Source organism: Batrachochytrium dendrobatidis, assembly GCF_000203795.2.
Source record: "Batrachochytrium dendrobatidis JAM81 unplaced genomic scaffold BATDEscaffold_17, whole genome shotgun sequence".
In the NCBI taxonomy this organism is placed as follows: Eukaryota; Fungi; Chytridiomycota; class Chytridiomycetes; order Rhizophydiales; genus Batrachochytrium; species Batrachochytrium dendrobatidis.
In genome coordinates, this window is record NW_006281115.1 from 442,988 (window position 1) to 464,633 (window position 21,646).

The 21,646-nt window shown below is 37.7% G+C and overlaps 10 protein-coding genes across 10 annotated transcripts; 5 read left to right on the top strand and 5 right to left on the bottom strand.

Annotated features, from left to right (window-relative positions):
- On the top strand, window positions 1-351 carry BATDEDRAFT_6996 (uncharacterized protein; the record flags this gene model as incomplete). The annotated part of the gene is made up of 1 exon (XM_006682492.1): window positions 1-351. A coding segment is annotated over one exon (351 nt), but the record flags the coding sequence as incomplete, so codon positions are not given.
- Window positions 352-588: 237 nt separating this feature from the next.
- Window positions 589-2,885, top strand: BATDEDRAFT_18048 (uncharacterized protein). Its single transcript, XM_006682510.1, has 5 exons — window positions 589-1,140; window positions 1,234-2,130; window positions 2,216-2,310; window positions 2,395-2,453; window positions 2,524-2,885. Exons 1-5 carry the CDS (start codon window positions 769-771, stop codon window positions 2,691-2,693), a joined length of 1,593 nt encoding a protein of 530 aa, XP_006682573.1. The 5' UTR covers window positions 589-768; the 3' UTR covers window positions 2,694-2,885.
- Window positions 2,856-5,200, bottom strand: BATDEDRAFT_28311 (uncharacterized protein; the record flags this gene model as incomplete). Its single annotated transcript, XM_006682560.1, has 7 exons — window positions 2,856-3,169; window positions 3,278-3,525; window positions 3,603-3,910; window positions 3,970-4,223; window positions 4,304-4,383; window positions 4,456-5,058; window positions 5,124-5,200. The coding sequence occupies 7 exons, from the start codon at window positions 5,198-5,200 to the stop codon at window positions 2,856-2,858; spliced, it is 1,884 nt and encodes a 627-aa protein (XP_006682623.1).
- A 526-nt stretch (window positions 5,201-5,726) lies between these two features.
- On the bottom strand, window positions 5,727-7,330 carry BATDEDRAFT_37532 (uncharacterized protein). The gene is made up of 2 exons (XM_006682607.1): window positions 7,097-7,330; window positions 5,727-6,821 (listed from the first exon to the last, which is right to left on the bottom strand). Exons 1-2 carry the CDS (start codon window positions 7,171-7,173, stop codon window positions 6,008-6,010), a joined length of 891 nt encoding a protein of 296 aa, XP_006682670.1. The 5' UTR covers window positions 7,174-7,330; the 3' UTR covers window positions 5,727-6,007.
- Window positions 7,331-7,757: 427 nt separating this feature from the next.
- On the bottom strand, window positions 7,758-10,489 carry BATDEDRAFT_92390 (uncharacterized protein; the record flags this gene model as incomplete). The annotated part of the gene is made up of 10 exons (XM_006682675.1): window positions 7,758-7,977; window positions 8,057-8,130; window positions 8,200-8,291; window positions 8,344-8,556; window positions 8,629-8,719; window positions 8,788-9,458; window positions 9,538-9,693; window positions 9,752-9,925; window positions 10,008-10,057; window positions 10,137-10,489. 10 exons carry the CDS (start codon window positions 10,487-10,489, stop codon window positions 7,758-7,760), a joined length of 2,094 nt encoding a protein of 697 aa, XP_006682738.1.
- Window positions 10,490-10,569: 80 nt separating this feature from the next.
- On the top strand, window positions 10,570-10,880 carry BATDEDRAFT_14652 (uncharacterized protein; the record flags this gene model as incomplete). Its single annotated transcript, XM_006682501.1, has 2 exons — window positions 10,570-10,663; window positions 10,717-10,880. The coding sequence occupies 2 exons, from the start codon at window positions 10,570-10,572 to the stop codon at window positions 10,878-10,880; spliced, it is 258 nt and encodes an 85-aa protein (XP_006682564.1).
- A 2,180-nt stretch (window positions 10,881-13,060) lies between these two features.
- On the top strand, window positions 13,061-13,405 carry BATDEDRAFT_92487 (uncharacterized protein; the record flags this gene model as incomplete). Its single annotated transcript, XM_006682630.1, has 1 exon — window positions 13,061-13,405. The coding sequence occupies one exon, from the start codon at window positions 13,061-13,063 to the stop codon at window positions 13,403-13,405; it is 345 nt and encodes a 114-aa protein (XP_006682693.1).
- Window positions 13,406-14,012: 607 nt separating this feature from the next.
- BATDEDRAFT_28314 (uncharacterized protein) lies at window positions 14,013-16,985 on the bottom strand (the record flags this gene model as incomplete). Its single annotated transcript, XM_006682561.1, has 11 exons — window positions 14,013-14,154; window positions 14,245-14,389; window positions 14,471-14,513; window positions 14,575-14,771; window positions 14,859-14,918; window positions 15,004-15,045; window positions 15,149-15,236; window positions 15,338-15,379; window positions 15,461-15,760; window positions 15,862-16,007; window positions 16,103-16,985. 11 exons carry the CDS (start codon window positions 16,983-16,985, stop codon window positions 14,013-14,015), a joined length of 2,088 nt encoding a protein of 695 aa, XP_006682624.1.
- Window positions 16,986-18,546: 1,561 nt separating this feature from the next.
- On the bottom strand, window positions 18,547-19,921 carry BATDEDRAFT_37534 (uncharacterized protein). Its single transcript, XM_006682608.1, has 4 exons — window positions 19,882-19,921; window positions 19,379-19,781; window positions 19,074-19,293; window positions 18,547-18,966 (listed from the first exon to the last, which is right to left on the bottom strand). Exons 2-4 carry the CDS (start codon window positions 19,739-19,741, stop codon window positions 18,812-18,814), a joined length of 738 nt encoding a protein of 245 aa, XP_006682671.1. The 5' UTR covers window positions 19,742-19,781; window positions 19,882-19,921; the 3' UTR covers window positions 18,547-18,811.
- A 111-nt stretch (window positions 19,922-20,032) lies between these two features.
- On the top strand, window positions 20,033-21,504 carry BATDEDRAFT_36223 (uncharacterized protein). The gene is made up of 5 exons (XM_006682600.1): window positions 20,033-20,218; window positions 20,480-20,515; window positions 20,620-20,699; window positions 20,768-21,089; window positions 21,161-21,504. The coding sequence occupies exons 1-5, from the start codon at window positions 20,041-20,043 to the stop codon at window positions 21,322-21,324; spliced, it is 780 nt and encodes a 259-aa protein (XP_006682663.1). The 5' UTR covers window positions 20,033-20,040; the 3' UTR covers window positions 21,325-21,504.
- Window positions 21,505-21,646: the final 142 nt, after the last annotated feature.

Sequence of the window (21,646 nt, forward strand, 5' to 3'; positions counted from 1 at the left end):
CTTCCAGATGGATATGATACTGATATTTCTGGTTTGCACACTTCTCTAAGTGGTGGCCAAATTCAGCGTTTAGCCATTGCTCGTGCCTATCTTGGAGCTGAATCTGGAATGTTGATTTTAGACGAAGCAACAAGTGCTTTAGACACATCTACAGAACGGCTTGTCATGAACTCCTTGATCGAGTCTCGAAAAAACAAGACAATACTTTGTGTTTCCCATCGCGTTGCCTCGCTTACAGAGTTTACTCGCATTATTGTATTCAAGGAGGGGCATGTTGCCGAAGATGGATCATTTGAAAAACTAACTGAATCTCAAACAATATTCAAAACACTTTTGGAAACTCGCCAAACTAGTGCATATTCGACCACTGCAGCCATCCCACTTGTCAATACACCCACAGCTGACAATAGGCATGGTTTACTCAGGAAAAGAAGTAGTGCATCTGCTGAAATACAGCCTATGGACGACTGTTCTGAAGAGCCTTTTTTGTCAAAATCAATCAATGTCAAAGGTGGAGCAAATCCAATGAAATCTGACGGACCATTCAACGAGCTATTTGATCGACTTTTTCGATCATTTCAATTTTTCAAACGTGTTTGGCTGGAAACCAAACAAGAATGGCCGTATCTTCTCATTGGATACATTGGAAGTACAATAGAAGGCCTTCAATCTCCACTTCAAGGGTTTGTCATTGGAAAAGTGGTTGCAGGCTATGCTTTGCCCACATCTGACCAAATTACTGCTTCTACAAACTTTTGGTCACTTGCAATGATCATTATTGGCATGTGCTCTCTGGTGGCAGCTGTAATGAATGCAGTAGGATTTGGATACGCTGCATCGCGCAATATGTACAAGCTTCGCGAAAAGATCTTTCAACATGTAGTATATCAAGACATGGAATTTTTTGGTGATCCAATGTATACGCCGACAAATTTGGAGCTTGTTTTGGCAGATTCGACCGAGAAAATTGGGACTGTTTCTGGAAACTTGTTGGCTGATATTCTAAGAAGTGTAGTGAATTTAACAGTTGGAATTTACATTGGAGTCTCAAACTCGTGGATGATGGCAGTGCTGATGGTTCTTCCATTTCCAGTGATTTTATTGATTGGTGCCGGGTTGGCTCGCATTTCTGCCAGGCAAGTCCATGAATGCATGCACATTTGTGACTAGATTGTGGTTTTGTTTATAACTTGACATTTTGTGCATTTTTTTGATTTGATCAGGTTTGCAGAGAAATATCAAATGCTGCAGGAAAATAGTGCCAAGTTTACGTCTCAAATGATTACCAAACTTCAAACTATTTCTTTGTTGGCAAAAGAGCGTCACTTTAGCATTCGCTATAGCGCTCTCTTGCGTGAATTTACCACAATCAACACCAAGCACCAGTTTGTAGTTTCTCTCAGCCAAGGTGTACTTGAATCCATGATTATTCTTGTTTTCAGTTTGGGACTTTTTGCTGGAGGTAATCTGATGTTGTGGGGATGGGTCACAAACGAGCGTGTACTTGTATCGCTAGTGACTTTGACACTCACTGCCGCAAGTATCAATCAGCTTTCAGCAAGTATTTCCTACGCCTTGGGACCTGCATCTGTTGCAGTACACGGTGTTTTTGATATTTTGGATCGCAAGCCAGTCATTACTATTGGAAATATGGATACCATGCTCCAATCGCGTGATGCTATCACTGATAAAGACCCATTCACGGGAATAGAACTTGATAATGTAACATTTTCTTATCCAAGTTATAAAAGCAGTCATTCATCCATTACCCCTGTGCTTTCACAAATCAGTATCACTATCGAACCTGGACACAAAGTTGCATTGGTAGGACCGACAGGAAGTGGCAAATCATCTGTTCTTGCACTTGTTCAACGTCTTTACGATCCTCAACACGGAACGATTAAATTGAACAATCAATCGCTCCAATCATGGGATTTAGCATTGCTCAAAAGCCATATTGGTGTTGTTCCTCAATTTCCTGATATGTTTGACGCCTCTGTAAGACATAATATTGCATACGGGTGTTCTGGAGCTACAATCGAGACAATTGAACATGCTGCCAAGCTTGCAAATGCTCACGAGTTTATCCTAGCCTTGCCAAATGGGTATGAGACTTGCGTCGGTGAACGAGTAAGTGATCCTATCAAGTGTGGCATTAGAAATGCATTAAAATGGTGTTTGTTGAAATTTAGATATTGACTCTATTTATTGATAGGCTAATTTACTATCTGGAGGTCAGCGACAAAGACTGGCTATTGCCCGTATATATCTTATGCAGCCATCATTGATCATTTTGGATGAGGCAACCAGGTTTGTTATACGATATATTGTTTAAAACGTTGTATTTATTATTTTCAGGTCGTCCACTTGAACTTTTTTAAATTCCGTGTATAGTGCATTGGATGCAGAAAACGAAGCAGCGGTGATTGGAGCATTGGAAACCTATTCCAGAGGTACTATATTTGTTATATCCAAAAGCGATATTTTGTGACATTATTTAAACTTTATGATTGATTCTTGTAGATTCAGGAAAGGGGTTATTGGTTGTCACACATCGTCTAGATACAATCAAAGATGCTACGTGCATTCATGTCTTGGATCATGGCCATATTGTCTCGTCAGGAACACACGAAACGCTTTTACAACAGTCTGATTTGTACGTAAAGTTAGTTTCTAAATCTGATTCTAAATAACTGTTTGATATGCGGGGTTCAAGCACCATCTATTCATTCGGATTTAAATATGAACAGTGTGTTTGAGAAATTCACTTTCCAGTCAAAATACATGCTTTTATTGATAAAACAATCCATATCTTTGTTGTTGGGTTGAAAGTATTGTCCAAAACATGTACAATCTTACAAATGAATTTCTGGAATTTCATGCACAAGTTTTGACACACAATCAATAACCGTCTCATCATTCAAGGCAAATATATTGATTTTGATATCACGTATACTTTTTGCTAGTTGAGTATTGGATAGGGTGGCAGAGTTCAACAGACTGAATTCAATATAATACAAGTCGCCTGTTGCACGTTGGTGAGATATATCCACGCTACATCCAAGTATTTTACCAACAATTGAAATGACTTCATCAAATGATCTGCCGATTGAAGATGTGGGTGTCCATAGCAACGACGTTGTGGATGTACATATCAACTCTATTGAAGCTGTTTATCAATTTAAATAGTTTAGTATTTGATGAGTAGATTGGGGCAAGTCCAACTGGTCTGAATCCATAAGTCAAGGCGAAGTATGTACTGTTCATTGCCACTTACATTGTGCTTGTGTGGTCGTTGCAGTGATCGGATACCCATATTGTAAAATTCCATCTAATGTTCTGGAATATATTGGAACTATGGCCATGCGTAGATCAGATACACGATCACGTACAGGTATATTTACACGACACATTACATTACACATCGAGTTGGATTCCAATAATGATATAACCGATGCATTGCTGGTCAAAGTTTCTGAATATCGCGACAACTTGCCAATCACAAAAGACACATTATATACCGTGCTACATGGGTCGATACAGTAGCTTAGTGATTGCATCTATTTATAGTTTGGATTTAATCCCTCGTGCATGTCACTTACAGATTGGAGGTGTTTTGAATTGTGATATAAATATGAGCCTTGTATTTGTTTTTATCAACAGTGGCAGTACATTTAGTGATTTGAATTAACGGATCAGGAGTGATTTTATGATTCTCATTCAAAAGAAAATCAGGTTGAGTGAGCAATCGCATTCCAGTGTTGGGATCAACCGCGACCATGTTTTTTAAAACGATTTCCATGCATGCTTGATCAGGTTGGATCAACTGATCCGGATCGGTTACTAGATTCCCAGCAATTCTGGAAATGTATCGTCGACCTGCCCGTAATGCACCTTGTTTGAATTCAATCTTGATCATCATAGTATCAGCACAACATATCAAACTAAAAACGCATGATATCTTGTTACCTGCTTCGATACATCCGCAACAATAGATTTGGCAAGCCCAATCTGCATCTCAAGAGTGTTTACAATTGCAGTTTGAATGTGACTATTTGGAATGTTTATACTATTGTTTTCAACCTTGGTTGATGAGGATTGTTTGATTGAGTGCATGTAAACTTTGGTTTGCAATAATCCTGCATCCTCAACGTTCGACTTTGGAATCTCGACAATACTCCAGGAACAGTTTCTGATTATGCATGCTTGAAATGATGAAAATACTAGAATATATGCAATTTCGAGTCAAAATGTAGTACACATCAATCTGATATTTTTAAATCAATTTGGGACCAAAACATACCTTGAGATAATATGCCATTGCTGAATATCGCAACAGTTTCGGATGTCAAAACAATAACATATTGTCTGGAAATGATCTGGCTAAACACAATGTTTATTCATTACAAATGAACTCATTTTACCCAAAAGCAAGTTATAGTAAAAGTAACATACCATTTGGAGTTGGGCAGATCTAGCCTCAAGTTTTTTAAATCTGCAGTCCAGTCTAATTTGTCACGAAAGAATACGACCAAAGTTCCCAATCTAGTCAATGCAGCAAATACGAACTCGGATTTTCCCATTCGAGGCAAGACAGAGATATGAATTACAAAATCTGTCATGTAGTCTGGCACACCCATTACATCCAAACTTTTGGGCTCGACCGAGTAATGATCCTGTAACTCATTTATATTAAATACCATGCGTTTAATCAAAGTCTGGTCTTGAGAAACCTGCTTGATTAAAAAATGGATAGATTCTTGACGAATATCTGACCAGCATCCTATGATTTGATTGGGATGCCATGGTAATTTTACCGAGACTAATTCGCGGGATCCTGGAAATGTTTGATATATAAGGATAGCATTATCCGTGGAGTAAATGAGAGCAACAGGACCATCCAGAAGCTCATTTTTCAAAAAATTGTTTGAATCAGGAGTGAATATACGGGAATCCAGCGATATTGAAAGAATAGCAGTGTTTTCACTAGCCAAAGGATCTGCAAGTATTATCAAATGCAGTGTATCATTTGTTTTTGCCAATATACATGGAAGATTCCTAATTACATGCTGATGAATAAACAGTACATTTGCTATGTAATGGTTGATTCAGCATCAACTTACATTCCTGATGCCGTGTCATATAAAGATTTGGCATTTAATATTTCGTACTGCTCATTAACAATAAAAGATGAATGCATTGAATAAATGGATTGTTACAGCAAGATCTCTATTTCTCATACCTGCGTTGTGCCAGACACCCGCTCTGAGATTGGAAGCTTGACAGTAAATTTATTATTAAATTGAATGATTGAGTCTGGACTAAATACACTATTTTTGGGGAGTTGACCAGAAAAGAATTGGATAGTGGATTTACTTGAATCGAGAATACATTGAATCAACTGAGATTCACAGATTAGCCAAGATGTATGGGTATTGAAACTAGAGGTTGAACAAGACAGTGTAGAGTTTAGCGATGCATTTCTTTTGCGATGTTCAAGAATTGATTGACTGATTGGACTGGTTGCATTCGTTGTAATATTCTTCATTATCCGATACGTAACACTAATAACTTTTTGATTAAATTTGATGCAAAATCACCAATAAATTGCCTGAATTTATAGTAACGATCTCACGTGATGATGTTGAGATTTACACTCGAATGTTTTTATAGAAAATCTTGGTCAAACAACAATTTAAATAAAAAACTGAAGCCAGAGCTTGATTGACATCTAGACTGTTTAGACTTGTTTAATCACACTAATGAAGCTTAGATCAAGGTTTGTTTACGATCAGCTACATTTATACAATGTATATTCATCCAGTGATTCTGCTGTTATTTTTACAACTATTTTAGTTTGAAAAATAAGAGCCAAATGAATGATTGTTGAGCAAAATAGTTTCTGGATTAGCCAGTAGCCTTGAACCATTGCAACTGATATAAAACAAAAACAAAAGCAGAAATCACTGTATATTTGCAAATTCAAGCTGGTAAATAAGTGGATAAGCTATTGAGTACCAGGAGGGTGAGAAAACAGCCATTCAATGGCGGCTTCCACATTACCGCCAGTAAGTGTGAGTGCTCGTACATTCTCTGATGGACTGTAAAATCCCATATCTTGAAGTTGACGAAGTTGAACTTGATAAACTTCTTCTGGTGGACGCGTTGGTTGTCCAGGTGTAACATTTGCACCACTTTGACCGCCCATCAACATTTGCATCATTCCAGGGTTAAACATAGGAAGTGGAGGGAACGTGGTAGGATTGGGTTGGGTTGAACTGGGGGTAGAACGATCACCCATGGCAGTTGTCGATGCTGGTTGTGATTGTCCATGCATTCCAAAAGGATTTCCGCCCATGCCTTGCATACCGCCCATATTAGCACTCATTTGCATCATCTGTTGCATGACTTGTGGGTTCGATACCATGGATCTAAACTGATCGCTTTGCATGATCTGACGCATTTCAGGAGTCATCATGCCAGCAAGTTGTGGATTCATGGAGATTAATGATTCCATGATTTGGGGGTTGGCCATCATTTGACTGAGCATTCCCATCATTGCTGGATCTTGCATCATCGAATCCATTCCAGGCATTCCAGGCATACCAGGCATACTGCCGCCTCCAAAAGCAGCAAATGGATTGGCACCAGCGTTGGCAGCAAATGGATTACCTAATGGCGCAGTGCGAGATCCGGGCTGATCTGTTGGAGTGGTTGCAAAAGCATTAGTGGATGGCTGAGTAGGAGTTGGCGTAGAAGGAGTTCCAGCAGCAGAAGGAGAAACAGTTCCTGGAGGTCTGCTGCCTCTTACCATGTGTAGACTAGAAATAATGTTGAATATTTAATATGAAGATTAGTCGAGTGATTGCTCGCACCATCCAATGATTGATCAATACATGAATGTGCTAGGGTAAACTAGCATAAACTGTTGAATGACATAACTCCAGTTTAGAGAATTATACAGCTGAAATAGTACAAGACATATCTAAGCCATAATACCGTAGTTTACAGCTCAGAGCATCTATTGTTCAACTAGTGTCCAATTTTGACAATTTAACAAGACTCTTGAATACATAAAAATAAAACCAGCACATACGTGGCAGAGTCAGAAACTTTGTAGACAGACAACATGTCAGGATCTTTAAGTACTTTTCCAGAATAGATGAGGCGCATGGTTTCAGCAGATACATTCGTAGAACCTTCAGATTGAAGTAAATGAGCAGTGATTTTATTTTTCAAATCAAGAACTGTGTCGGTTTGAGGGTCAATTGTTAGAGTGAAAGCCGCCTCGTTGGAACATTTAATCTTGATGGAAATATCTTTCGAAACCGACATTTTGATTCTGCAGCAAGAAACGCCGAATTGTCAAGAATTCAATTTGACATTTAGTCCCGTGACTGCAAGATTCTGTCACGTTACTAGTATTCACTTGTTTGTGATTGGATTGACTGCAGTCAAGATTGCTGATCTATATCAGACAAGAGTAATTCAACTATATTTCAGTCACTGATTCTTGCTTTGAAATAAATAATGGTTAAACACTTGTTGCATTTTTCTATTTCAAATTGATTGCATGGTCTTTAGATACTCTTAGTCCAGTGCGTGGAATTGCTTGTCGCACAAAACCATTTTTTATTATACTAAAATGTATTAGCTGGTGAATGATTCAACATAGTTATAAGCACGGGACTCAATCCGTATTAAACGATAAAAATTTGGCATATAATGCTCTCAAGTTTAAGTTTAATTGCGTGCTTTTAAAATTTGAGAAGTCTTTTTGGTGTTTTCATCAATGGAGTAGAATCGCTTTTGGTAAGCTTAAGCTTGTTCCCGGCACTGCTCCCGAGTTGGCTAGATGAAAGCAATTCAGTTTCCTTGTTGCCATGAATTTTAGACGGCCAGTCATATTTCGATGCAATCGGTCCATAAGCAACAATATCCAATAGTTGTGTCGCCACGCCTCCAATATACAGCAATCTTTCAAGTTATCAGAGTATTTCAAAAAATATCACATTAGATTATGCCCAAAATCCAATAATAAAGCAATCATGTTTACCCAATATAGCCACTCGATATAACCTTGACACAATAAATGAACATGGCTAGTGTATGGAACAGATTGTTACGATTCTACATAAAACATTTCAAAAGTATAAGCCAGTAGTATACAACACAATCTGACAATAAAACAAACTCAACTGGATGCAGATCCCAAATCGTATTCTCGACTACAAGTTGATAGTGAGCGGGCCATTTAGATTGCTCACGAATCATGTAAATGGGCAACAGACCTAAATGATAGATTAGCCTTGTTCAAAAAGTATTCAAAATTTCTATACTTACTCGGCTTGGCACCAGATGGCAAAAAATGCTTGTCAGTAAATCCTCGATACTTGTGTGGTTCTAGAATCATGATTTTTTCGTCCAAATACTTGCAAAACAAATGCATGATGATTTCTGCATCTGATGGGTAAACATCATGGTTCCATTGCTTTCCCTTCCAGGTTTGTCCTCCGTTCCATTTGTACTGAGCAAGGCAGCTTCCAGTTGCAAGTACTATTAATACCAAATATGTAAGCAACATACTCAATGTAAAATCATCAATAAACTGAAATCGAAAGACAGTACCTTTAATACGATATATGATATAGTCCCTGGATGAATATTTGCCGACAGCAAGATATCCTTCCAATATAACGCGTTCTTTAACCATGGGTTCCTATACAAATCTAGTGTTGGTAGCAGAAATCAATACAAGCAGTTCAGTTTAAACTAGCAGGATATTACCAGAGGTAGTTGATCAGCCAATTGCTGTAAAGTTTGAGGTGCTGCAGAAGGTTGATTAGGCTGAGTAGCTGCTTGTACACCTCTGCCAAACAATGGTGTTTGCGTGGTATTGGGTAGTCCAAAATAGTTGGTAGGTTTTACTGTATTAGTCATTCCAGCTGATACAACAGGTTCCTTGATCTGAACTCCTTCAATGGGTGACATGACGCTGCAAGAAAGATGGCTTAGTCCAGCAGTGGTCAGTAGTTGATCTACAGCATCAATACGCTCAACCAACTGAGCAAGTAGATGGGTTGCCAACCACTTTTCAGATGGATTCAAAATGTAAGAAAATAGTCGAATATGTAATACAAACTGGCGAATTGAACGGACTGGATTAAATACCTTGCGAATTTCTTCAGCCCATTTATCAATATAATGACCAGTTTTCCATTCTTTGAGAGTTTTTGTAGGTTCTCGAACAACCAGTCCATCTTCAATGATTTCCTTATCCATCAGATTCACGGTAGGTTTTACAGCATGTTGAAACTGAGATATTGTTGAAGTAGAAGCTCCAAGCGACATTGTGAATGGATTTTTGACTGTGGAAGCGAGTTGATCGTCTTGATTGTCGCCATCAAGTAAAGAATTCAAGTCCATACGATCATGAATCATGGGTATTTCTTTTCTCACTAAACATGGTGATATAAGATATAAGATTAAAAAGCTTGATGGTTTAAGCATCACTACTGGAATAGTATATGGACTTACTGGGAGATCCACGAAGCATAAATGGTTTGACAACAGTGTTGCGAGTAAGTGACAAATGAGAACCAAAAGTTGAAGCCAAGACATTGTTATTAAAAGAGTTTTCGGTTTCAGATCTGGGACTCGTATAGACTTTCCGAGGAGAAACAAGTGGACGAACTAAGCCAATTATTGTTAGTGTTGGCATGACTCGACAACATTGACGTGATGATATTACCTGGTGACCATGCTTCACCACGAGATTCTACCAGAGATTGTTCATAGCCTTGATGAGATGATTGAGTAGTACTATTAGATATGATAGACGTTGACTTGGATTGATCAGGCCAGAGATATTTTGCAGAGATTGCAATGATATTGAGTAAAAAGACGGATATAAAAAACAGAATAGCTAAATCATGAATAGTCAGTAAGAACCAAACATCAAATTTATATTTACAACGCATGAATCAATACAAGTTATTTCGACTTACATCCAGTCAAGACAGTTGCAGGATATCGAAGGGGATAAGCGTCATAACCACTAAATGAATAAGAATTGAACAGTACTATTAGTACTATTAACACTATTAGCACTATTAGAACAACTGACATTCGATTACCTAAGAAACAGCAGAATCGATGCAATCAAAACAACACAGAGAGCTGCAGCATTTTTTTTAAAACGAGTGCGATCCAAGTCAGAAAGAACTAAACGAGCACGCAATGCAAGCATTCCAGTAAGAGTTGATGAAACATTTTTAGAATTCTGTTTAACATGAGTGATAATGTTATCCGTAATAGGAGTAGATCCGACAGTATTGGTATATCTGTTGGATTTTTCAGAAGAAACTCCAATTGGAGAAGCAGCAAGAGAATCCATTTTTGGAGTTGTATTAAAAGTCTCGACATGAGTACGACGTTTAACAGGAGTTAAATGAACAGGAACTCTGTCCAATGGCTCAATAACTGTCATGTTAATAATAGATGAAATGTCAAAACTGTTTTCAATAATCAACTCCACGTGGATTCAACTTCTTGCTGTCAACCACTGCAATGTTCATGTTCGGATTTGGAACTCTCTTTTATGTCACTCTGATGGTCGTCAATGCCATTGCTGTCCTTCATGAAGAACGGTTTCTTGCTAGAAGTATGTTTTGTTTGTTGTTGTGTTGGAAATCAACTTCTAACTCATGTGTTTAGTTGGACTGTCGGTTTCTCAAGCTGCTTATCAGCAACAAGGTGGTGATCCAAACTCAATCAAACTCAAACTGGTCAATCTGATTGCTGCTGTTCGTACTCTACTTCGTATTCCTCTAGTTGCTCTAAATATTGTTGTTATTATATATGAACTCATATTGGGCTAGTTTATGAATCTATCACTACTTATATCCACATAGAATGGATGTCTTGTATTCCGTTTTGGAATAAATGATTAAATATTCGTTGTTTTCCTATTACACATTGACTAATAGATAACTTCATACAAACTATACTTTTAAACAGAATTTCTCTCTTTTTGATAATCTTGTATCAACAAGTTTAAAACTAAATTGGATTCAACTGTTTTCAAACTCCACTTTATATTCTAATCTCATACATTCGCGATCTAATTCAAGTGAACAGTCTCGAGAATGCAATTGCTGTTTCCATGCTAACCACCAGGAAAATCACAAATAAGTTGAAACTCTTCATGAAATGGTTTACTATGCAATGTGACACTCGTATCTAGTGCTCCATTTCACGCAAATATGACTAGATCTCAAGGCTGTTATGCTTGTGATTTAAAATATCATCATTGATAGCATTGCATTCAAGTAGATGGAATCAATGAGAGAATCCGAAATCACAACTAGCAACAATAGAAACGGATGTATTTTTTGATTATATAGAAAATTCGACTTTTATCATGTTTTGGAAACATCCAGACAGTATTAGACAAGCTGCTGCTGCATTTAAACAGGGTTAGGGTTTGTAAAATTGCACGACTGTTTTGGGTTGGTGCAAGACTAGGTGAAATGCTCAAGATTGTGTCAACAGGATCAATACCCATATCAACAAACAGCCACCACTAGATCGAATACACGCCATTCTATATTGAATCAAAAAGAGCTGTAGATTGTTCAACAAACTGATCGTGATGCAGGAAATGCGGTTAATAGATGTTACTGCCATTCAAATCAGCGGACAATCTGCCAATATTGAAAACAACATTACTAAGGATGACAGTTTTTCATTTATCTCGCCATTCTTGTTGAGCACTAGTTGTGACACATACAATTAAAATAGGTTTCAAGTGGCAATCAATCACTACTGCTATTTACTAAACTATGCTTTGATTTATGCTCAAATATATTGGTGCATTTTTGTGATGTTGCCGATTTGTCCTATTCATGCTGTGGCAATCAGTCGCCATAACATGAATGGTTTAGCCACTGTAAGCCACTCAGCAATATTTAAACTCGAAGCCTTTTATTTCTTCCCTCCCAAGTATTACTTTTATTAACAGTTAAACTTGTTTTAAAGCTATCATGAATCCACTTCACATCATCCTTTGCATCTATGGTGTCATTACCACTGCGCTCGCTCTTGTAATACCAGATGTGTCCAATGGCGGTTTCACAGGCGTGTCTGCTGGGAAACCTCTCTTCCCTAACAACAATCCGTATGACCCACCAAGGAGAGAGGATTCTCCATAATCAGATGCTTAAATAGTTTGAATTTTCCAATCAAGTAATGTGCGCTCAGGTTTAGAACAGCCTATTTCGTTTAGCTCGTACAGATTCAACAATTCATATGACCTTATTTATATTTTTAAACACTCCAATAAACAATCAATTTGATTATACAAAGTTGTTTTTACGAATGGGTTTATTGTCTGTCATTTTATTCAAATCAGTCATACTCATACCAGCCGCACTCAGTGAAGCATTTGTATTTATCTTGCAGTGATTGTCTCGAGGATAAATAATTAAATATTTGCCATGCTTTTATACTACATATTGACACTTGATCAACACAACATATTATTGCCAAACTACAAACTTTTACTGCATCCTGAAAACTCGTATATTCGCGTTCTAGTTTAGCATATCAGGAATGCAACTACACATGCCAGTTACTAGGAGAAAAACTGACACCAGCCATTCCGTAGAATTGGTTTATACACTTATCTAGTGTCCCATTTTACATGAATACAGCGGCAATAGCAAATATGCATTTTTAGTTGGTCCCGGGAATACTATTCATCCATTTCGACAAACATAGGTTTGATATTCAGTAATTTTGCTCGACTTGAAACAGTTGTAGTGACCCATCAATTTTGTGTAAATCAGCGATAGGCACCCAACCACATAAGCATTAAGCCACTGCATAGCTATAATTTATGACAGTACACAGCTATCAATTGCCACAGTCGCCACTAACTCCACTTGAAGTTTTCTGATATAAAAACAAGGTTGAACTGTCATTACCAATCATTCATTCTAGTCGATCCAGTTTGTTCCTATCGCGTTTACATACTGTTGCCTGAACACTACATTTGTCAATGAAGATCTCGTTAAATATCATCATCTCTCTGTTTGTTTCGCTCACTTATGCAATTATAATTCCTATCAATCAGCAATCTCATCAGCTGTTAAAGCGTGCCCCACAGTTGAAGGATAGTACTTTTACTACAGGTGCTGAAGTACCTTTCAGCTCTATTGAGTCTTCTTCCACTCAAGGTAGTTCATCTTTTACACCCTTTCCAGATATTCCTACATCTACTTTTTCCAGTGTACTCCCCGCTCCTTCTGCTAGCAGTGCCTCTCCACCACCTGCAAAAAGCTCGGGTATGCAAAAGTCGCCTCCCATATCAACAACCCCAAAAGCGAATGCAGGTTCCAACTAAAGCCCAAGGCTTTGAGATTTCATTGTCGATTAAAATTACAGTCGAGTAAAGCTTTTTTGAAAATGATTCAATTGTGGAAAAAAGGCAGAAATAAAAGACTATTTACGAATAATAAGCAATCCATCAGCTACCTATTTATCATGATTGAATATCAGTCAAATTGTATTGATTTTACTATTTTGTGCAAGTTTACATGAGCTATCCAACTTGTTCTTGATCATTGTTTGATTTCATCACTTTAATCTGTGCGGATTGACTGAATAATGATATTGGCTGAGATGCTCAAGCCTCGAAGCAAATAAACTTGAAAATTGCCACTTAATCAGCACATTTCAAGTCAAGACTAAAATCGCCCAGCTAAAACAACCATGATTAAAAATAAGTTTGATCCAACGCCAAAAGATTCAATCTAATAGCTTTATTCAAAAACCGCATGAGTATGATCACAATTACAACAAACTGAAAATAACTTGTGCGCTTTCCTCATATCGTATTGACATAACAAGCATCATAAACTTCAAATCCGTTACATCCGAGCGTTTAAAAATCAAATCAGTGTTAGGCAGCCTATATTTTGGTTCAGCAATAGCGACCGAGTTTTCTAGAATTATTTTTCTGCCTTTTCTTTTTCAAGAAGATGTTTGTAAAAATTGAGTGATGCTCTAATAGGATGCAAGATATGCTTGTCCATATTTGGCAGTACTTTTCCAACAAGTTCATACATGGGAATCATTACATATGCAATAAATCTAAAGCCATTGCAATTCATGAGATAGTTTTGAGTTGTTAGTCTAGTAAACGCTTCCAAGTCGTGTCATTCACTTTCAAAAAGTACGTACCCAATCTGTGCACTGGGTTTAGTGACCTTTTCTCTATCCATAAATGGTGCATTGGGTAACCCATCTGCCTTTTCACGATCAGACTGGGAAAAAAACTCTTCAAGGAGACAATTAACCCATGGCTCAGCGACACTGGGAGGACGTACTGTGCATAAAAACAATATTAATTCATAAAAGCCGTACAAGTCAAATACAAGGCAGTTTAGTTTACAAAAATATAACACACCTTCATTGGAAATATCGGCGCATTTGATCACTAATGATATAAGCTATTCACACCATTTTGGTCAGATGACATATTTTTCCAAACATATCATTTGATAAACTCACCAAAGCACGATTCTCGGCATCGTCATAATTAAACGAGTCGGAAACCTTTTTAAACTGTGCAAGTAAATCACCGTGCTTGGCCATATCCGTTGACAAAATACACCGAATGATTCCTCTACGAGCTTCACGGTACACACTATCCGAAAACCCAGCGAATATATTGCAGTCTGGCCGTTTTAATATACCAAACAGAAAGGCTGGATGAAAAATAAGCAGTTTTATGAGTGGGTATAGAGCCAATAAAAACCACAATGAATTTAAATCAGCTTACAATCCAAACTCACCCGCATGATGCATTTCAAGTGGTGCATTGTCGTTGTAAACAATTGCCATTTCAGTTTTTGCTATTTACATTCAACTAAGTCAAATATTCTTGGAAACAAAACCATCAATTACAATGTATATGATGGACGAGTTTTAGCGTCTTACCATTGATTTGGTACGAGTTGTTATATCCAGGATGATCAAGATCTAAATACAAGCCACAGTAAAAATAAGATTTAAATTAGTGCTATTAAACATTTACAAAACAGTCTTGGCTTTAGTTTAGAAAGTGATGGTGAATATATCCTACCATGGCCAATACAAGCCACCGTTAAAATCAATTTCTCAACTGGTTTTAATTTGTCAATCAGTTTAGTGACATTGATTAATCCGTACATCTACATATTACATCCCATAAACACGTTGTTGACATACGAGTTAGTCTCAGTATGCTGTTTAACCAGTCAAGCGTTTTAGATCAATAGAGATAGATGTATACCATTTGAGTCACACAGAATGAGTGCTTGAAGTTATGAAACGGCTACGATTTTCAAAATACACAAAGTTTAGTTTGAATCAGCAAGCCGATTTACCATGGTTACACTTTTGAAAAGAGATTTACATTATTGTTGTAGTTTTCGCGAACCACACTTAAAAACCGTCTTAAAACACCCAGATCGATTTTAAACTCTTCCACCAAACCCATTTCTACAAACATGAGCTCAAACAGTCCCAACAACTCGTTATCATCCCATTGCCAGTTGTCAAATGTGGGCGATTTCAACCATTCCTTTGTGTGTTCCGTAAAGATGTATCTAGGAGCGTCACTGGGATAGTTTGGATTAGGCATAGTAGATGTATGCGAGCTGGGGAGTTTAGTCAACATTGAATAAGGTTTCCCAAAATTGAGTTTGTCTACGTCCTATAAAATTTTAGTGTTGTACGCATGATTAATCTAAATATGTTTAAACATACAAGGATGTACTGAACCCAATGTCTGTATAAGCTTGAATGCGAAGTTACCATTCTATCCATTTTTTTGCGAAGTTTTTTCAGACTATTCCTAAGCCGAACTACATCAGATGACTTGGTAGCCAAATCAGTGATTGGCTGAATGATTTTAGAAAGCTCAGCAGCGTGTATAGGCTCTTTTGAAACTAAAAATGTGTCTATATTGTTTTGTTAGCCAAACAGTTGAGATGAGTCTATTTCACTAGTACTGAAAGCCTGAAATACCAGTTATAAGTAATACATATGGGTTTACCATTAGGTCGGTCGATTTGAAGTATATAGGGTGTTTCTTTTGAATTTTGAATCAATTCTTTAGCGTCCAATTCCAAATGTCTTCCATTTGTATCCGTAAGCCATACCCCAGCCTTGGTAATTTTAGTTGAAAAGTCAATATCAGAGTCGCTTATTCCAGCAGCTGCCATCAATACACACACAAGCTCATGATATGATGTAGTATTGGATATTTCGATAGATTCAGTAACAAAAGCAGTGGCAGTTGGAATTTGAATATGTATAATACGTGCTGATGAGTTTTGATGAGTGGTATCAGCTGTGTAGAGTGGGGCATCTGAAGCTAAAGGTTTATGCATGATGGTTGATGTCGGTTGATCTGAGCAGAGAGTTGCACTGGCTGACTGTAGCAACGCGTCAGAATTAACCATTGGTCCGTGTCTAACAGCCGAATCAAATATGACTGGTAAAAGTTTAACAGATGGCTGCAGCTGCTGCATAGTTTGAACAGGCAAACGTGTTTCTACAGATACTGGTAGAGTGGTAGTATCTACTGCACTCGAAATAGTATTGGTGAAACCCAAGTGATTTTTTTGTGAGAGTAAAGGGGTCAGAGCTATGTCAGCAGGTGTTTGCTCTTGATTAAAAGGTGGATTCAACTTGTTGATTTGGTCAGCAGTGTTGGCCGATATCGTATTCACGTCAGAGGGAAATGCAACTTTCTCCAACTTTCCAGGAAGAACAGGCAAATTCAAACTTTTGGCTTGTAGTACTACGGCTCCAATATCGGTAGACATGCCAGCCGTGGATGGTTTTGAATGGCAGATAGGCTCAGATATGTGCAATTCGACACGCCTACAAGGTATATCTGTATCATCAAGTGGTTCGATGCCAGGTTGGGGCATTCTAAAAAACAGATAGTGTCAAAACTGCAAGAATACCGACTTTAGTGCTATATTTTGTGTTGGGCTGCTGCAAACGGGCCTAAAGCTGAAGCGGTGCGCCTTTTGAGTATAAATTCAATGAATCAGTTATAATTTTTAATATTAGGCTTGCTAGTGATTGAAATGGGCAATGTAAGATTCTGACCCCGTTTTCAAAACAAAGTATCCAAGATTATTGGGATTGCGAATACAAAGCAAATGATGGTGCTGAACTTTTTGTAAGATGATGGTATTTGGCCATCTCTAGAGAAATCACCCACTGCTCGAGTAATAAAATGCTGATTCAAACAATCAGCAAAGAAGATGGCAAAATAAATACAATTTTAAATTGAATCATGTTGACTAGGACTCGCCTTTGAAATGCTGATGGATCGATTGTTTACTTTTTAAATCAATAGTTTTACTATTTAAATCAATTGGAAAGATTTTAATAAAATGGTGGCAAATGAATATGGTTGAAAAAATTTCATTTCCTATTTTTAGTCTCAAGCTTGGACATGGAGTTGACGACACTGGTCTAAAACCAACGCAGTTACCCAGCCTAGATACTTTTGCCAAGTCTGGAGTGTCAGTTTATATAAGAGTAGTTGTCTACTGGTTGATATGAATAGAACAAGCAGATCTTATACTAGATTAAGGCTATAAAAATAGTATTAGTTATCACGTAGTTGTCGGATTTAGTCTAAATGCGCAAGTATTCTGGTGCTGGGATCATAGTAAAAATGTAATTTTGCAATCAAAGATATAAAGGCTCATTGTTCATTATCAAGCTGCCAGTAGTTGCAATGGTTGAGTAAGAGTTTGTCATTGATATAAAAGCATGTTTTCAGTATTGTATCTCGTGTTTGTCGTCTTGCAAGTATGAATGCGTAGATGATGCGCGGTGTATTTCAAGCAAACTATATCTAGCCAATCCTATAACCTGAAAACCAATAATTCCAAAACGGAAAAATAAAAGCAAAACCCCGGAAGTGATGGCTCCATTGATACGACGACTAAAATCCAAACATATAATGAAATACCTCGAGTATCAATACTGCTGTTTTTGTGCACGTTCATTTCTTTTCCAAATATTATTTTGAAAATGAACGACATTAGTAGTATCAAATGCTGAAAAATAAAGCAAGACAAGGTAAATGAGTAGAAGGACAAGTATTGAGCGTTTGCTGTTTTAAAGCCGTGTTCACGTAAAATGAAGCACTTGCTTATCTTGGAATAAACAATGGTTAAATATTTGTTGTTTTCCCATTACAGATTGATTATTTCTTTTATAGAAGCTCTGTTTTCCCTAAACATTCGGATACGTCCGCGCTCTAGTTCAAGAGAACAATCTCGAGAATGCAACTGTTGTTTCCATGCGATCACCCAGTGTTTGGGTTGAAAGATGTCGAGGATGTGAATATTCGCTCCGTATTTTTGTACAAGAATGAACACGATGGAAAAGGACCAGCGAGCTAAAAGAGTTCAAAGGGCACAATGTTGTGCAGTAAGATTGACATCAAACATGAGACGGCCGTTTATTCTGCATTTTGACTTTGGTTCATTTTACGTAAATACGGCTGCAAATAAAACAATAAATGTAATTTAAAAAAAGAAAATAATCCAGCTATAAGGCCTTTCAAGCAAAAAATCAAAAATAGTCCCAGTCAAAGGATCATTGGATAGATTCAAGCTTATCATGGAAAGTTAAAGTTTATAATAAAAATGTTCAGGCCATTGGATAAGCATGAGACCTGATAGTTTCAATTCGTCATTCATCAATGATATCCATTTCCCATTATCCAAGTTTAACAAGCGCATGCATCCTGAACAGGGGTGGCATTTTGATTCTGGTTGAGATCTACTCGTCCACTGCTGGCATTTGTGCCTCCAGCACCAGATCCGCTAGTTAAGCCGGTGCGTCCACGTGCAGCAGCCAGAGTCTCCAATGGGATTTTTTTAGCTATGTTAATGAATGCAATCCAAAACACCGAGATGATTGCAAGTTAGTGTCAGCAGCCAAAAATGGATACATTTTAATGAAAAATTTCTACACATCATGAGCCTCACCAATATCTGTAAAAATATCCATGACAAACTCGCCAGTTTTTGCTGATGCTTCCAAAAAGAGCAATCCTCCCTCAGTGGCATATGCCCGAGCCTCTTCGGTCGAAACACCACGGGCTGTAGCAGCCAAGTCCAACTTATTGCCCACAAGAGCAATCACAATATTAGGGTTTGCCTGTCGCTGTAATTCCTTGACCCATGCTTTGGCCTTTTCCAGTGAAGCCTAAGAATATCCAAGCACACGGAGATGAAGTTGAAACACTTGTTCAGGATGGTATCAGGAATAATGATTCCACATCAACACTTACAGGTTTAGTGATATCGTAAGCAACGACTGCAGCCTGAGCATTTCTGTAGTACATGGGTGCGAGCGAATGGAATCTTTCCTGACCGGCAGTATCCCAAATCTCAAACTTGATGATTTTATCATCCAACCGACACTTTTGAGTCAGGAAAGCAGCACCAATAGTGGGTTCCTTGTTTTCCTGAAACTCATTATTAACAAAACGAAGCACCAACGAGGATTTGCCCACAGCAGCTTCGCCTAGAAGAACCAGCTTGACTTGGATGGGTTTGAGGTTAGATTGAGCATTGGTAGAGCCAGAAATTGCAGCAGAAGAGGAAGAAGCAGAAATCCCAGAAGGAGTATTAGGTCGTTGATTGGTAGCCATGATAGAGCTGGTTGATGAGAATGACGTCGAGTATATTTGACTGTTGAATTCAATAGTAACTGGTCAGTAAAGTAGAAACTGAATGCAGTAGTAATTAGTATTGAATCAAAAACAGTAATTCAAAAACTACAAGATAGTACCAACTGTAATAGTATTGATGGTTTGGCTCCCTTGTCGCTTATCAACTATTTAAAGAAATCGTTGCGCTCGCTGACAGTCATAAATAGTCACGTGTGTCGTGGTCATGATTCGCACTGAATTCCAGCTTGATTTATATCCAATCTCGACTCAAATCTACAATGGCTCATATTCACCATCCTCATAATAGTCAGAAACAAATCGATATTTCTAATATTCAACTCTCTGCAAAACAGCTTGCTGCTGCTGGTGGCTATTTTGCTCCTCCTGGCTCTAGTCCTCCAAAGGCTGGTGCTTTTGCTTCTCGTAAAATTGCTCCAGTACAGCCAAATAAACCTAGTATGTCTTGACTTGATTTTTATTTTAAAACTATGCAAGTTTTCTGTTATCTTTTCATTATTGATACTGGATGACCAGAAGCTATACATGTCTACTAAGTGACGAATAAAATGGATATTACGCGTCATGCTGCATTCTAATATCGTCACTGGCTCAGCTCTTGATGGGTCTTGATTTACAATCATATACTACTGCCGTGTAGTCTGAATACTGTTTTTATTTTGTATCTTTAATATTTACTAATTCTTTGTTTTCCTGTAGAGGATATCTTTAGCGAAAAGGCAAAGGAAAAAACCAGTATGTGTCCTGTATTGGTTGTTTTTACGTAGATTCAAGCAATTTACTCTTTTTCTACACAAACTACTTTTTAACCAAATGATTTAACTTGAAACAATTATTAGGCTTTAGAAAACTGTATGATCGAGGTGACTTTCCCATTTCAGTCAACCACGATGCCAAGGGCAATAAGATCAATTGGAAGGTATATAAATAGTATTGGTTGACGAGTTTACATGTTGTATTTATCATCATGCCATGATATCAAATTAGGTGGATATAGAAAAACTGGACTATCATCATTATCTTCCACTTTTTTTTTCTGGTCTATGCGAGACTGAAGAACCATTTGCCTTTTTGGCTCGTCAGGGGATTCATGATTTGCTTGACAAGGGCGGAAATAAGATTCTCCCCGTAGTTCCTCAACTTATTATTCCAATCAAAAAGGCTCTCAATACTCGTAACATTCATGTCATTACCACTACCTTGAAGGTGCTACAGCATCTTGTAGAGTCGGCAGATATGGTTGGCGAAGCACTGGTTCCTTACTACCGCCAGATTCTCCCCATATTTAATCTGTTTAAAAACAAAAATGGTAATTATCCGAAATCCATCCATCCGTAGTGTGAAAATCAAACACTCATTTTGTAATTTGTTGGGTTTTAGTCAATCTTGGCGATGGTATCTACTACTCACAGCAAAAGCGAGAGAATATTGGTGATTTGATACAAGAGACGCTTGAAAAATTTGAATTGACTGGTGGTGAAGATGCATTCATCAACATCAAATACATGGTTCCCACCTACGAAAGTGTCTTGTCGCGAGTGTAAAAATATATGACTGAGTTACTAGTCTGGATATTTCAACAGTAGCCAAATTTTGATGAACTCTAGACAATAGAATGGTATGCTTTGGAGTTTATTTCCCATCAATTATTTTTTGATTCGACCCGTCCTATTATACTTGGACTCTCTTTTAAACATTGGCTAATAAAGACTACTTATTTGCCGAGTTTTTGGTGTGTTTTTTAAATGGGTTTTATTTACAATAAACTTGGGTTTGGCAATAAAAGGTTTTTATTGAATGAACGACATTGAATGCAACACAATAACAAGTAACCAACACGCAATACACGCTGCGTTACAACATATG

Coding starts and splice junctions, on each gene's coding strand:
- BATDEDRAFT_37534 (XM_006682608.1), bottom strand. CDS start 19,741: ATGGCTACCAATCAACGACCTAATACTCCTTCTGGGATTTCTGCTTCT. Junction 19,294..19,378: donor CTTACGATATCACTAAACCT/GTAAGTGTTGAT, acceptor GGATATTCTTAG/GCTTCACTGGAAAAGGCCAA. Junction 18,967..19,073: donor GGATATTTTTACAGATATTG/GTGAGGCTCATG, acceptor TCATTAACATAG/CTAAAAAAATCCCATTGGAG.
- BATDEDRAFT_36223 (XM_006682600.1), top strand. CDS start 20,041: ATGGCTCATATTCACCATCCTCATAATAGTCAGAAACAAATCGATATT. Junction 20,700..20,767: donor GCAATAAGATCAATTGGAAG/GTATATAAATAG, acceptor ATATCAAATTAG/GTGGATATAGAAAAACTGGA. Junction 21,090..21,160: donor TCTGTTTAAAAACAAAAATG/GTAATTATCCGA, acceptor GTTGGGTTTTAG/TCAATCTTGGCGATGGTATC.
- BATDEDRAFT_18048 (XM_006682510.1), top strand. CDS start 769: ATGATCATTATTGGCATGTGCTCTCTGGTGGCAGCTGTAATGAATGCA. Junction 1,141..1,233: donor CTCGCATTTCTGCCAGGCAA/GTCCATGAATGC, acceptor AGGTTTGCAGAG/AAATATCAAATGCTGCAGGA. Junction 2,454..2,523: donor ATTGGAAACCTATTCCAGAG/GTACTATATTTG, acceptor TGATTCTTGTAG/ATTCAGGAAAGGGGTTATTG.
- BATDEDRAFT_37532 (XM_006682607.1), bottom strand. CDS start 7,173: ATGCGCCTCATCTATTCTGGAAAAGTACTTAAAGATCCTGACATGTTG. Junction 6,822..7,096: donor AAAGTTTCTGACTCTGCCAC/GTATGTGCTGGT, acceptor CATTATTTCTAG/TCTACACATGGTAAGAGGCA.